The sequence below is a fragment of the Taudactylus pleione genome, unplaced genomic scaffold (genome assembly GCF_031769625.1).
Source record: "Taudactylus pleione unplaced genomic scaffold, aTauple2 ptg000285l, whole genome shotgun sequence".
NCBI classification, from domain to species: Eukaryota; Metazoa; Chordata; class Amphibia; order Anura; family Myobatrachidae; genus Taudactylus; species Taudactylus pleione.
The window spans coordinates 1,700,731-1,717,354 of NW_028284687.1; the positions used below are offsets into that span (position 1 = coordinate 1,700,731).

The 16,624-nt window shown below is 45.3% G+C and overlaps 1 protein-coding gene across 1 annotated transcript in view; it reads left to right on the forward strand.

The window, feature by feature from the left end:
* LOC148512048 (uncharacterized) overlaps nucleotides 1-16,624 on the forward strand; it is a 140,692-nt gene that overhangs the window by 20,792 nt on the left and 103,276 nt on the right. Inside the window, exon 5 of the mRNA XM_088482365.1 lies at nucleotides 13,890-14,159. Within this exon, the coding sequence (XP_088338491.1) occupies nucleotides 13,890-14,159 (270 nt within the window). The remainder of the gene's footprint in view (nucleotides 1-13,889; nucleotides 14,160-16,624) is intronic.

The following is a 16,624-nucleotide window of genomic DNA, read 5'->3' on the forward strand; positions in this document are numbered from 1 at the left end:
TGACACTGCCAGATCCCCCTCACCTCCCCAGTCATGTTCCTGTATTATTACTATAGATATAAGTGATGTCACTGTGACACTCCCAGATCCCCTCACCTCCCCAGTCATGTCCCTGTATTCTTACTATAGATATAAGTGATGTCACTATGACACTCCCAGATCCCCCTCACCTCCACAGTCATGTTCCTGTATTATTAGAATAGATATAAGTGATGTCACTGTGACACTCCCAGATCCCCCTCCCCTCCCCAGTCATGTCTCTGTATTATTACTATAGATATAAGTGATGTCACTGTGACACTCCCAGATCCCCTCACCTCCCCAGTCATGTCCTTGTATTATTACTATAGATATAAGTGATGTCACTGTGACACTCCCAGATCCCCTCAGCTCCCCAGTCATGTCCCTGTATTATTACTAGATATAAGTGATGTCACTGTGACACTCCCAGATCACCTCACCTCCCCAGTCATGTCCCTGTATTATTACTATAGATATAAGTGATGTCACTGTGACACTACCAGATCCCCCTCACCTCCACAGTCATATTCCTGCATTATTAGTATAGATATAAGTGATGTCACTGTGACACTGCCAGATCCCCCTCACCTCCCCAGTCATGTCCCTGTATTATTACTATAGATATAAGTGATGTCACTGTGACACTCCCAGATCCCCTCACCTCCCAGTCATGTCCCTGTATTCTTACTATAGATATAAGTGATGTCACTGTGGCACTCCCAGATCCCCCTCACCTCCATAGTCATGTTCCTGTATTATTAGTATAGATATAAGTGATGTCACTGTGACACTGCCAAATCCCCCTCACCTCCCCAGTCATGTCCCTGTATTATTACTATAGATGTAAGTGATGTCACTGTGACACCCCCAGATCTTCTCACCTCCCAAGTCATGTCCCTGTATTATTACTATAGATTTAAGTGATGTCACTGTGATACTCCCAGATCCTCTCACCTCCCCAGTCATGTCCCTGTATTATTACTATAGATATAAGTTATGTCACTGTGACACTCCCAGATCCCCTCACCTCCCCAGTCATGTCCCTGTATTATTACTATAGATATAAGTGATGTCACTGTGGCACTAAAAGATCCCCCCAGAGTCTCTTAGTTCTTCTCCCTATAGAAACCCACTTGGACTAAATGTAGGTGTCTGCACATATTTTGTGGTTGGTTGTGCTGATGACTCTTCCTACTTGTACTCTTTTCAACTGACTTGAGGGGGAACATTCTCTTTGGACTCACCTTCACAGTTAAATAAGCCAAACTCCAGCACTTTCATTTGGACATGAGTCTGGGGTGCATGGAGTGTAAGACAGTTCACCCTTACATGTCTGTTTATCCTGCAACCATAGCACAAGAGTGCCTAACCCTAACCCCCCTTTCCCCTAGCCTAACCCTCCCGGGGGGGTGCCTAACCCTAAATCCCCCCCAGGAGCCCATAACCTAACCCTCATCCCCTGCAGCTGTCCGCGCCCGCTGCCCAGCTTACCTTTGATTGGTATGCCGGACGTTGGGCTCCCAGCGTAGGTAAAATGACATACGTCAGGATTTCATTAGACCCTTGCCGGGATTAGACAGTCGGGAAGCTGGCGGTCAGCATTTCGACTGTCAGCTTCCTGACTGCATCCCGAGTCCTGAGACTGCATACAGCATCGCAGTGGCTAATTTTTGCCTTCAATGGCTTGCAAACGCACTGTGATGCCTCCATTTCTCAGACCACCTCCCACAAACGGCACTTCCTCTTAAACACTCTGAGATGGATCTGCGTAGTCACTGTGATTGCAGTCCCGATCGCAGCAGCCAGTACGTGCACTGTGATGCGTAGGCATGCGCAGAACAGTTGCGCATGGCAGTGAATCAAGCCCACAGTCCTTTGGAGTTGGCTGCTTGTTGGGCGCTTTTGCCCTTGTGGCTGAAAGCCTGTGGTACCCACTTGATGTGTCACCTCTGGATGATGAGTATCTACACATTCCCTGTTGCTTGCTCTACCAAGTTTACAGTCGATCAGCAAGGGTATTAGTCCCAACCCTCCTGGGACATTTGGATGGTGGAGATTATAGTTGAACACAGCGTCAGTGAATTTGGGATGTTCTTGGAGTACTCAACAGTTCCTGTAGAGTATATGCTGTTATGCTTCCCTTGTGGTTGCTATCGCCTTCTGCGTTTTCCTTCTCTGCAAAACTTCGCCGCTCCTGAGCGCCTACCTCATGTCATTTTTGGTTGTGTTGTAAGGGATTACAATGGCACCTGGAACTGCTTCTCCCAGGCTTCTACCACAAGGACCTGGAACCGCCAACTTCTGGACATGCTGCTGCAACAACTCCTGGTTAGTGTTTGCTAATTCCCACTGGTCCCTCACTATGAACTCGTCTGCACTGGGTAACTGGAAGTGGGTTTGAGATTGGAGACACTGGTCTCAACCCAGAACAACTGGTTAAGGGAGCAGCATTTGGGCCACTCTGGTAGTCACAGGATGCAAGCAGATGCAGGCATCTTGAAACAAGTAGATGTGTATTGCACAGAGGATCTATCCACAATAAAAGTTACTTCGCAGCATACAAGATGTCACAAAAGTTCTCTCCTATCAGATAGAGGATATACATCTTACAGAGCCACTTCAGCCCTTTAAATACAGAAAAAGCATGCAGCAGGTGACCAGCCCCAAGTCTCTTTAGATAAGTTAACAAACCGGGAAATTTTCTTCCAAACATAAATTTCACAGGAACTGATCAATTGCCTTCCTCCTTTGATAAGCCTGCCACTTATTTAGTCATCATTGACTTGGTTCATCAAATGTTTAATATGTGACTACCTGTGTCCATTAATAGGTATCTTTCCCACCTCAAGAGTCACACAGGCACTATGGGGAAAAGTGCTATTATATAAAAGTGACCAGTCAGTATTTGGGAAAGTTGGGCCTGATACAGTGGTAGATGCCGTAGAAATCTCTGAAATAGGCCAATTATTAGACATTCTGTGTCCTGCGCTCAGCGCTGTACAAGTGCAGCCCAGAACGTCGCTGTCCCGAGGCTGTAGGGTAATCCAGATGATAGCTGAATACAGTTGTATATCTATTCATTTATATACAGTAAGTACGCCTTATAATACAGGATCTCCTACTCTGAATATTGGACATTATCCACACTGTGCCCTGTGCCCAGCACTGGGAGGTAACACCCCCTTGGTGTCGCAGCCACCAGATGCCGTTCAGTACTGGAAACAATGTACATACATCATTACATGCAGTTCACATAAAGCTAGTAACGCCAATATCTCCTTTCAGTGTCGCAGCAGCAGGTAATGTTATGCCATGGTGGCCATCTCAGCTGCGTGGCTTGGTTCCCCGGCCACAGGATATGCAATCATAGGTCGAAAACACAAATGTTATGATGTTGACATGTTTATAATGTTGATATTTAAAATGTTGACGTATGAGTTTGGGTGAAAATGTCGACATTCGGGTTAGCCTTTGGCTCAACGTAGGTTGTCGACATTATCAATTTGTTGACATTGTGTTTGTCAACATAATATACTGAAATTAGCCAGAGGCATACAGTCCTTATGTATCCTCACTCTCATGCTTAATCTAGGACATGTGAGGATAAACCAAACAGTGTTTTAAGAGGAAAAGTGTGATGAATAAAGAGGTTTGGTAGAGGTTTAGGATGAATGTGGTGGCATACGGAATACCGGCGGTCGGCATCCCAGCAGGGTTAGAATACTGACACTTGTTGGTTTGTAGCCTAACCCTCCCCCTCTACCTACCCTGACAGTCCCTCCCTGGTGTCTAAACCTAACCCCCTCCCTGCACCCTAACCCTACCCCCTTAGTGTCTAACCCTAATCCTCCCCCTAGTGCCTCACCCAAACCCCTAATGCTAACCCTCCCCCTAATCCCAGTACTTATCTTCAGGATCCCAACGGTCAGAATGCTGGCGACGGTATTCTGACTGGTGTAAGGATTCCTGCATTCTGATCACCGGCATCCCAGCGTCCTGGATGTGGCTGGATCTCCTGGCTTCCACTCACCACATACAGCTCTGGCAGCAGGACTACTGATCCAGGATCTGGCTTCCAGCCTCCTGCAGTGGATCTCACCCAAAGACCTGGAAGTATGTTTGGACAGTATATTCAGACCCAATGGCACCAATGAATAGATAGGGCTTAGCCACGACCCCCTGCTCTGGCTGCATGTGGACAAGGGGTAAACATACCCCACACCCGCCCACTAAGGTGAATGTAAAAGCACAAGGCATGATCCTGGCTTATCCCTGTCATAGAGAAGGGGATCAGCCTGTATTGGTTAAAGGGTCAAGGGGCTGATTTACCATTCTCCAGATGTATGTTTACAACTGTGTAAGGTGGCTTGAAGCCCATGTAAAGTGTATAACATGGCTACCTATAAGTGGGTCTAACAGATCTTCATAGGACTACTGAGAAATAAGAACATTTCTCCCTTACTCCTGTGACCATAAGATTAGAGGGAACGTACTAACCCCCCTTCTGGCTCTCTTGGTCTGAGCACAGTTCTCTTATTATGCCTCCTGCATGGCACCCAGCAGCCATGGTCCAAAATAGCCTGTCAGGAGACCTTACCAGCGTCATTAGCAAAGAGGCGCTGCAGCAGTTACACACTCCGTCCAAAGGAGAACGTGCTGGTGGAGACCCTCATACACCTGGGGGCACCAGATTGCCACCCAGCAGCCATGGCCCAAAGTGACCTGTCAGGAGACCTTACCAGCGTCATTAGCAAAGAGGTGCTGCAGCAGATACACACTCTGTCCAGAGGAGAACGTGCCTCCAGGTGCCAGTGGAGAACAGTGGGGGCAGCAAGACCCTCAAAACCCAGGGTCACCACATCGATGGCCATCTCACCCTCACAGTCGGTAAGCAATAGGTGGCCATGGGGGACCCCACAGCTCTCTGGCTGAAAGACCTCATAGAAGGTGGCACCTGAGTCCCCTGTCCTGTCACTATGGACATTCCTCACACCCTGCTCTGCTGTGCATGGCACCCTACGGGGCACTATTGCTGTGCGTGACACCCTACGGGCCACTACTGCTGTGCGTGACACCCTACGGGGCACTATTGCTGTGCGTGGCACCCTACGGGTCACTACTGCTGTGCATTACAGCCTACGGGGCACTACTGCTGTACATGGCACCTTACGGGGCACTATTGCTGTACATGGCACCCTACGGGGCACTATTGCTGTACATGGCACCCTACGGGGCACTATTGCTGTACATGGCACCCTACGGGGCACTATTGCTGTACATGGCACCCTACGGGGCACTATTGCTGTACATGGCACCCTACGGGGCACTATTGCTGTGCGTGGCACCCTACGGGGCACTACTGCTGTTTTTGACACCCTATGGGGGACACTACTGCTGTAGTGTGTGGGCACCCATGGCACAATGCTGGGTACAGAGGACAGAGAGATGCCATATAATTATATAGAGTGGGGGCAGTGCTGGGGGCTTCAGAGGCGCTGTAGGAACCGAAGGTCAGGTGGAACGCACAGAGCGGAAGTCAGGTGGACGCACAACCTTGAGGTCGGCGTGAAACGCACATAGCGGAAGTCAGCTGGACCGCACTACCCGGAAGTCAGGTGGAACGCACAGAGCGGAAGTCAGGGTGGAACGCACAGAGCGGAAGTAAAGTGTGAGTCGAGGCCTCGTCTGGCTGGAGGTAAGTAGCTGTTACACATCTGCCTGCGGTGTGGTCATTTATATATAACATAGGGGCAGGTAATGTTGTATAGGGGGGAGGGGGGGAAATGAGGATGTGTCCCCCACACTATATGCTCCCCCCTCACACCCAGCTATCACTGTATGATGGGGAGGGGGAGAAATGAGGATGTGTCCCCCACACTATATGCTCCCCCCTCACACCCAGCTATCACTGTATGATGGGGAGGGGGAGAAATGAGGATGTGTCCCCCACACTATATGTTCCCCCCTCACACCCAGCTATCACTGTATGATGGGGGGGAGGTGTATGGTCACCCTCACAGAGTATTATGCACATTAGGGGACGGGGGTGGGATTTTGTGGTGCAGCTACGCCACCATTACCGCCCGTCAGAGATTACAGAGACGTTGGGTTGGAGAGGGGGACGGACAGTCATAGAGGTCTCCTGCGGGAATATGGGGAGGGGGACAGATAGGTCACCCGAGGGGTTTACATAGCTATTATTCAATATCGACCCATGGTTTCCAAGGGGGAGGCGCCAGCCAATCACTGCGCTGATCCAGTAGACTCGCCATTTGGGACACTTAAACCTCATTTAAGTTTAGGTCTAAGCGTGTGATCCCCGGTGAGTCTAGGACGCTACACCTCACACACTGTAACTATGGTGAGATATTGGCCTATATATAATTTGGGGGTCGTTGTGTAGGGAATAGAATGGAAGAGGTAAAACATTTTGGAAATAAGCCCCCTCTGCATCGCCGTCGCCCGCCCAAACACGCAGCCTCTTCATTAGCCCATGATTGGGATAACATGACTAATTGCTGTAAGAGAACGGATGCGATACAGTCTGTATGGGGGTATATTGAATAATAACAACTTGTCGTTATCTATCGGGACGGTGCCCATTTGGAGAGAATCCTTATCTAATTCAGGACACAAACTTTGATCACCATTTATAAAGTGTTTCTACAAAGTGTTTTTTGTCCTATTATGTTTAGCGCCCTCTGGTTTTATTCATGTACGTTATGTCATTAGTGCCCACTAACAAGGGTTCCACTGTGAGGTACAGCTGTATTATTTGTGGCTAATAGTAGGAGATAAAGGTATTTTACGCTGTTGATATAAATATGAGGATTTAAGAAGCTGTAATCAGCAGCACAAGCTCAGAACATGGGGTACACAAACCCTTTACAGTACAATAGGAATGCCTGCGATTTATCTGGGAGTGTATGCAGTGATCTTTGGTGTTTCCCCCAATACACAGGATTACACAGTAGTGAAGAAGACATCCAGTGACTGTGAGACACCCAGGAGACGTCCCCGCGTGTCAGGAGAACTGAGCAGGACCCAGAGCCACATCACGGTGCGTCCACCTTACTCACTGATACATGAGAGACACAATGACCAGAAGATCCTGGATCTCACCAACAAGATCATTCAGCTGCTGACTGGAGAGGTGACTGCTGGGAATGGGACATTATACAGTAACACCAGGGGATGTGTCTGGGTGATGACTGGAGAGGTGACTGCTGGGAATGGGACATTATACAGTAACACCAGGGGATGTGTCTGGGTGATGACTGGAGAGGTGACTGCTGGGAATGGGACATTATACAGTAACACCAGGGGATGTGTCTGGGTGGTGACTACTGGGAATGGGACATTATACAGTAACACCTGGGGATGTGTCTGGGTGATGACTGGAGAGGTGACTGCTGGGAATGGGACATTATACAGTAACACCAGGGGCTGTGTCTGGGTGATGACTGGAGAGGTGACAGCTGGGAATGGGACATTATACAGTAACACCAGGGGATGTGTCTGGGTGATGACTGGAGAGGTGACTGCTGGGAATGGGACATTATACAGTAACACCAGGGGCTGTGTCTGGGTGATGACTGGAGAGGTGACAGCTGGGAATGTGACATTATACAGTAACACCAGGGGATGTGTCTGGGTGGTGACTACTGGGAATGGGACATTATACAGTAACACCTGGGGATGTGTCTGGGTGATGACTGGAGAGGTGACTGCTGGGAATGGGACATTATACAGTAACACCAGGGGCTGTGTCTGGGTGATGACTGGAGAGGTGACAGCTGGGAATGGGACATTATACAGTAACACCAGGGGATGTGTCTGGGTGATGACTGGAGAGGTGACTGCTGGGAATGGGACATTATACAGTAACACCAGGGGCTGTGTCTGGGTGATGACTGGAGAGGTGACAGCTGGGAATGTGACATTATACAGTAACACCAGGGGATGTGTCTGGGTGATGACTGGAGAGGTGACTGCCGGGAATGGGACATTATACAGTAACACCGGGGGATGTGTCTGGGTGATGACTGGAGAGGTGACTGCCGGGAATGGGACATTATACTGTAACACCAGGGGATGTGTCTGGGTGATGACTGTATCATTGTGTGTGTCAGGTTCCTATAAGGTGTCAGGTTGTCACTGTCTATGTCTCCATGCAGGAGGGGGAGTACATAGAGGAACACAAGGGTCTGTACAAGGATGTGATGATGGAGAATCACCGGCCCCTCACATCACTGGGTAAGAGGAGGCTGTCATTTCTTGTACAGGGAAGAGCAGGTATGGGGACCCCCTATATACAACACATCACCTGATAATCACATATATACAATGTACTCAGTCACTGTGTGTCTCCTACAGATGGACCCAGTAACAGAAATACCCCAAAGAGATGTCCCCGTCCTCTGTATTCACAGGATTGTACAGAGGAGAATCACAGGATCCCACAGGAGCATCAGGTAGGTGGGATTTAGGGTCTCACCAATATACCAAAGTGACTGTCACTATATGATCTGTACAGAAGTTGTGTGTCTTATACACTGATATGATACTATATAATCTCCATTAATGAAATCAGACCTTAATTACATGTTATTTTGCTATTCTGTTGGTTATTTAGGCTGAAAATCTGACTGAAGTTAAGATTGAAGTTTTAGACGGAGAAGAAGAGACGTATGTGACTAATATAAAGGCAGAACATATAGAGGAAGAAGAAGAGATGTATGTGACTGATATGAAGGCAGAAGATATAGAGGGAGAAGAAGAGACGTATGTGACTGATATAAAGGTAGAAGATATAGAGGAAGAAGAAAAGATGTACATGATGGGTGATCAGCAGTGTAAGGAGGAGGAAATCCCTACAAATATCAGCACAGGTGAGTAATAAACACTTGTTACCGAAAAGAATCACATATTCTACTTGTTCAGTTAATACAGCAATATCTTATTCAACACCCTCCTGTCAGTACAAAGTAATGATGGAAATGTATCTGCCCAGTCGGGGAGTCAGGAGCCATCAGCCCCTATTATACTCCTGCTCTCCCCCTCACATCATGTCACTGTGTGTTACCACCCCAGAGATCTGACCAGTCTCCTCCCCACACTCTCTGGTGTATCTCATACATCAGGAGCCATCAGCCCCTATTATACTCCTGCTCTACCGCTCACATCATGTCACTATGTGTTACCAGCCCAGAGATCTGACCAGTCTCCTCCCCACACTCTCTGGTGTATCTCATACATCAGGAGCCATCAGCCCCTATTATACTCCTGCTCTTCCCCTCACATCATGTCACTGTGTATTACCAGCCCTGAGATATCTAACCAGTGTCTTCACGCTGTCTGGTGTATCTCATACATCAGGAGCCATCAGCCCCTATTATACTCCTGCTCTCCCCCCTCACATCATGTCACTGTGTGTTACCAGCCCTGAGATCTGACCAGTCTCTTTCCCACACTCTCTGGTGTATCTCATACATCAGGAGCCATCAGCCCCTATTATACTCCTGCTCTCCCCCTCACATCATGTCACTGTGTGTTACCAGCCCAGAGATATCTAACCAGTCTCCTCACACTCTCTGGTGTATCTCATACCACAGCAGCTTCAACCCCTATTATACTCCTGCTCTCCCCCTCACATCATTCCACTGTGTGTTACCACACCAGAGACACCTAACCAGTCTCCTCACACTCTCTGGTGTATCTCATACCACAGGAGCCATCAGCCCCTATTATACTCCTGCTCTCCCCCTCACATCATATCACTGTGTGTTACCAGCCCAGAGATGTGACCAGTCTCCTCCCCACACTCTATGGTGTATGTTATGCATCAGGAACCATCAGCCCCTATTATACTCCTGTTCTTCCCCTCACATATTGTCATTTTGTGCTACCAAACCATATATCTGACCAGTCTCCTCCCTACTTTCTCTGGTTTGTCTCACACAATAGGAGCCTCATCCCCTATAATATTAATGCTCTCCTCCTCACATCATGGAGGGACTCGGGAGAATGCGCTGTTTGGTGGCCCCCAGTGTGGTGGTCGTCTCAAGGGCCTGGAGCTCCGGCGGCGTTCCTGCCAGCTCCCGAACACGACGCACCATGTTGGATCCGGCCAACTTATCGCTTTTCACCAATGGCAGTTGGGCTAATGTCCACCTGACCACACCGCCCAATCACTGTGTGACCTAGAGTATAAATTTCCTTTTCTGACAGCATTCTGTGCCTGATCTTCGTCGCTACTAGACGTCCAAGGCTCCAGCTCCCTGGCTAGCTGTCTGCAGTTCACTTGCCTATTTCTGCTGTGGTTCCAATCTGGCTCCAGTGTGTGCTATAGTCCGGTCCCAATCTGGCTCCAGTTTGTGCTACAGTCCGGTCCCAATTCGGCTTCAGTTTGTGCTACAGTCTGTTGCCAATCTGGCTCCAGTTTGTGCTACAATCCGGTTTCAATCCAGCTCCAGTTTATGCTTCAGTCCGGTTCCAATCCGGCCCCAGCCTGTACTATGTTCCAGTCCCATTCCGGCTCTTGTTTGTACTATAGCCTCTGTCCCAATCTGGGACAAATTGGTGCTACATTCCGTTTCCAGTCTCAGTGTTTATTTCCAGTACATCTTTTTCCCAGTACTCTCCTGCTGCATATTGATATACATCCATCTTTGAGGAAGAGCTACATACATCCTTCCCTACTCCAAACCTCTCGAGCTATCAGCGAGCAGGTATCAAGGTCTCTCCTGGGAAGTCCAGAACCCGCAGTCCTTACATACAGGAGCTGGCGGATGCCCTGAAGCCACTGGTAAACACCTTGGCCCCGATGGAGACAATCTGGCTCCAGTGTGTGCTATAGTTCAGTCCCAACCCGACTCCATTTTGTGCTACCGTTATGTCCCAATCCTGCTCCAGTTTTGTTACAGTCCAGCCCATCCCAGCTCCAATTTGTGCTACAGTTCGGTCCCAACCCTGCTCCAGTTTGTGCTTCAGTCCCGTCCCAATCACAAGATAGATCTACACCTCTGAGACAGAGCAGTCTGCAGGTTCAGAAGTGAACGCTTTAACTCTCGCACGCCCAGTACTTCACAGTCTTCTTTGCCTCCATGCAAGTTAATAACTCGCACCTACAGTATCTCCAGAGGAACGCATGAGGCATCATCAAGAAAAATTATGTCTGTATTGTGCCAGTCCCAATCACTTTATTGGATCTTATCCTGTACCTTCGGGAAACTCCAAACCCTCACCTTTTCTGGGGAACGCAGGTTAGGGTTTTCAGCTAAATCTTCCCCGAAATCTGACTGTTTGTTGAATGTGACTTTGACCACCCCCCATGGTCCAAATCTTTTGACACCATGTTTGACTCTGGAGTTGCCGGTAACTTTATTACATCATCATTGATTCAGGAAACTTCCATTCCCATCAAGGCTCTGACTAATCTGGTCTTTCTCACAGTGGCGGATGGGAACCGAATTCAAGGAGGTCTAATTACTCATTCCACTACTCCCTTGAGTCTTTAAGTCTAATTAAAATTCTCTTCAGCATATCATCCAAAAACTAATGGGCAAATGGAGAGGGTAAACCAAAACCTAGAGACATTTATATGCTTGTATTTATCTTCTTCCCAGGACAATTGGGTAGTCCTACTGCAACTCCTGATACCATACCACTACTAATACCACTCAGTTTTTCACAGTCTGTGGCTTCCACCCTCGTGTTCCAGACTTCCAGTTGTTACCCTATGTGGATATTTATGCAGCTAATAAAACTCTTCAGTCTTTCACCAAAATTTGGAATAGTGTACATATCTCCCTTAAGAGAGCCTCTTCCAGTTACAAGAAATTTGCAGATCGGAAACGTCAAGCTCTACTTTCTTTAAAACCTGGAGACCGCATTTGGCTATCAACACGGAATATTCGACTCAGGGTTCCCATTATGAAATTTGTTTCTTGTTACATTGGACCCTTTCCAATTTCTCATGTATTAAATCCTGTAGCCTACAAACTGAAATATCCAACCCATTTGCAGATACCTAATTCATTATATATATATATTTTCTTCGACCATTAATATTAAATTGATTCCAGTCTTCGGCACCTAAGACTCCTAAAATCAAGACTTGCAGAGGAGTGGAGTTTGAAATTGATCATATCCTGGATTCCCATATCATTTTGGTCGTCTTTAATATCTCTTTGACTGGAAGGGCTATGGCCCAGACGAAAAAGCCTGAATTGATTCTGCAGATGTTCACGCTCTGAAATTTATGAAAGCTTTTCACAGGAAGTATCCTTCTAATCCCAAAGGCTGTCTGGAAGCCACCCTCAGTAGAGGGGGTGTTGTCAAGAATCATATTCACCCTCAGTGCCGACACCATGCTGCTCTGTCCTGGCGGAGGTCCCGACCTAGAGGAACTCAGGAGAGTGCGCTGTTGGTGGGCCCCCAGCATGGTGGTGGTCTCATGGGCCTGGAGCTCCTGCCGGCTCTGAACCCTGGGCAACGCCATGTTGGTCTCGGCCAGCTGACCGCTATTCCCCAATGGCAGCTGGGCTAATGTCCACCTGACCATACCGGCTACTTACCGCATGACCCAGGGTTTAAATATCCTTTTCTGACAGCATTGTGTGCCTGATCTTCATCGCTACTAGACATCCAAGGCTCCATTTCCCTGGCTAGCTGTCTTTTGGCCTTGTGCAGCCCAGCCCCCTTTTTTCCTCTGTGTACGTGTATTTAAGGTACATTTGAAGGCGATACCCTTTCTCCTGGGCTAGCACTCCTCCTACAGGGTTAATTTACACAACCCTGCACCCAAAGGTACAAGGGTTGTGGGGAATTTCCCCAGGCTATTAGCCTGGGGTATACTTAGGAGGGGTTGCCCTTTTTTTGGAGGGGCCTACTTCCCATGGAATCCCAGTCCTGGGCTGACTCTAGATGGAGGATTTAATGCTTTTGGCCAGGGGACCCTGTGAATATTGTCCCCTTTGCTGTGGTATTAACCCCCAGCTAGTAAGAGTCAAGTGCTGGTTGATGGAAATACAGGAGACCCCTACGCAATGTTTTTCCCCATGTTTCCTAAACCAGGACTGGCTCAAAAAGTGTTTGTTGGTGCATTTTATATGTAATATCCTAATGTTAGAGAATAATCATATTGATTAATTACCTGCCCAGTTCCCACCTCTTTTTAATTAAGCGCAGTCTGATTGTTTTTTGTAAACCCTGCTATATGCATAGGGCAGCTTACACTGTCAGTAATGAGTAATAAATTATACCTTGCAGCATCTTCAATGTATCTATTTGGTGGTAATTTTGGAATTTTTAACTATAGACTTTATTGGGCAAAGTAAACTTGTCATAGGGAAAATAATCATATTACCATGTATTTATTTTATTTACAGCATATGGATGTAACAGCAAGAATGTCTCGGAGGAATTTCCCATGCTCTCTCCAGATTGTGAGCTAGAAGGCAACGACATCACAGGAGATGCCCAACGAGAAAGCCCCATTATAGACCCAGTACATCACCGTGCAGATGTGTCATCTAATCCCTCTACTCATGGGGAATGTTCTGCTAACTCTGATATTGGAACTTCTAGTACAAATAAAATATTTCCCTCTCCTACAGGGAAAGCTAAGGCAGGAGAGAGGCCATTTCCATGTTCTGAGTGTGGGAAATGGTTTAGAAACAAATCAGATATTGTTATACATCACAGAACTCACAAAGGGGAGAAACCATTTCCATGCTCTGAGTGCGGGAAATGTTTTAGACATAAATCAACTCTTGTTACACATCAGAGAAGTCACACAGGTGAGAGACTATTTCCATGTTCTGAGTGCGGGAAATGTTTTACAAAAAAATCAGATCTTGTTAGACATCAGAAACATCACACAGGTGAGAAACCATTTCCATGCTCTGAGTGTGGGAAATGTTTTACACAGAAATCAGATCTTGTTAGACATCAGATAAGTCACACAGGTGAGAAACCATTTCCATGCTCTGAATGTGGGAAATGTTTTACAAAAAAATCAGTTCTTGTTATACATCAGAGAAAACACACAGGTGAGAAACCATTTCCATGCTCTGAGTGTGGGAAATGTTTTACAAAGAAATCAACTCTTGTTATACATCAGAGAAGTCACACAGGTGAGAGGCCATTTCCATGTTCTGAGTGTGGGAAATGTTTTACAAAAAAATCACATCTTGTTAAACATCAGAAAATGCACAGGAGAAATACAAGGTCCATGAACTGTTGAACCTAAAATGAAGTTGTAACAATATTCTAAATGTTCGAAAGGTGGGAAATGTTCTCTACAGATATTAATGTTGTACACATGAAAACAAATTTTGCTTCACATCAGAGAAACAATTTCCATGTTCTAAATGTGGAATACATATTTTTTAAATTTTAAGTTTGTTGAACAAAATTGCTGTTATACTGAGATACATAAAAAAATTGTCTACTTCTGTTTACTATATTCTGTTTATACACTAAGGGGCTTATTTACAGAGGAACATGAGCATTATTTATCATACATGAAATATGCCAGCAAGAAAGTGTATGTATGTAGACCTGATGGACGTGCACTATATATAAGCGTTAGGTGTATTTGTATGCGATGTGGATAATTTATTAAAAACACTTTTTTTGAAAATGTATTTGAGTTTTTCAAGAAAAACAGACATTGTGATGGCAACAAAGACAACACGACAAGAAATATGAACATAATCAGGGACCGTACAGAGTACATGACGGGTCATAAAGAACCAACAATAGTACATAAAACCAGGAAGAAAAGGACATATTGTCCGTCTCCAAAGAGCCATGAACAATTAAAAAAGCTGAATATGAACTGTAGAAAATGCTCTGAGAGGGGAGGATAAGGATGGGATATACCCCCCTCACACATAAATAAGTGCAATAATATAATTCAGCCACAGTTATTTATATCGATCAATGTAAATATGATAAATCAGAAAGAGGAGTCGCGTTAATAAAACAATTGGCGATATAAATAACAATTACATTTATCTGGACCTAACTAACTTTTTTTTTCTCATCAGGTATGTGATCTCCACCCTCCTGCAATCTTCATACTCTGAACTTTATTCATTCAACTTATTTATATGTATGTGATCTCCACCCTCCTGCAATCTTCATACTCTGAACTTTATTCATTCAACTTATTTAAATGTATGTGATCTCCACCCTCCTGCAATCTTCATACGCTGAACTTTATTCATTCAACTTATTTATATGTATGTGATCTCCACCCTCCTGCAATCTTCATACTCTGAACTTTATTCATTCAACTTATTTGTATGTATGTGATGTCCACCCTCCTGCAATCTTCATACTCTGAACTTTATTCATTCATCTTATTTGTATGTATGTGATCTCCACCCTCCTGCAATCTTCATACTCTGAACTTTATTCATTCAACTTATTTAAATGTATGTGATCTCCACCCTCCTGCAATCTTCATACTCTGAACTTTATTCATTCAACTTATTTATATGTATGTGATCTCCACCCTCCTGCAATCTTCATACTCTGAACTTTATTCATTCAACTTATTTAAATGTATGTGATATCAACCTTCCTGCAATCTTCATACTCTGAACTTTATTCATTCAACTTATTTGTATGTATGTGATATCCACCCTCCTGCAATCTTCATACTCTGAACTTTATTCATTCAACTTATTTAAATGTATGTGATATCCACCCTCCTGCAATCTTCATACTCTGAACTTTATTCATTCAACTTATTTAAATGTATGTGATATCCACCCTCTTGCAATCTTCATACTCTGAACCTTATTCATTCAACTTATTTAAATGTATGTGATCTCCACCCTCCTGCAATCTTCATACTCTGAACTTTATTCATTCAACTTATTTATATGTATGTGATATCCACCCTCCTGCAATCTTCATACTCTGAACTTTATTCATTCAACTTATTTATATGTATGTGATATCCACCCTCCTGCAATCTTCATACTCTGAACTTTATTCATTTGACTTATTTATATGTATGTGATATCCACCCTCCTGCAATCTTCATACTCTGAACTTTATTCATTCAACTTATTTATATGTATGTGATATCCACCCTCCTGCAATCTTTATACTCTGAACTTTATTCATTCAACTTATTTAAATGTATGTGATATCTTAAATTGTTGGAATAGTCATTACCAACTTTTGTGATGTCAGTGAAGCATAGTTTATGATGGCATACTGGGCTGTTGTTTACATAGTCAAACACAAGGCAATTTAACACCTTAGGTCAGCTGGACATGTCTCAGATGTAGCCTGTGTTAATCAGCCACAGTATATCTTACTAGTCTGATCTAAGAGAGCTGTGCATGCATGAAGTATCTGCACAAAGTATCCAAAATGAACAGTTAAAAAACAGTTGAACAAACATTGAACAGCATCAAAGAGCAGGTAATTTCTAAATGGAAACTTGATGTATTTGTATTCTAAGGATTTTCTCTTTTTATTCTAAATCATCATGTACCAAATATTATTCATTCCTATATCACTCCATGACATGTTCTCTAAGGCTATTACATCCTTTACTCTCCCTGCAGCTCACCCC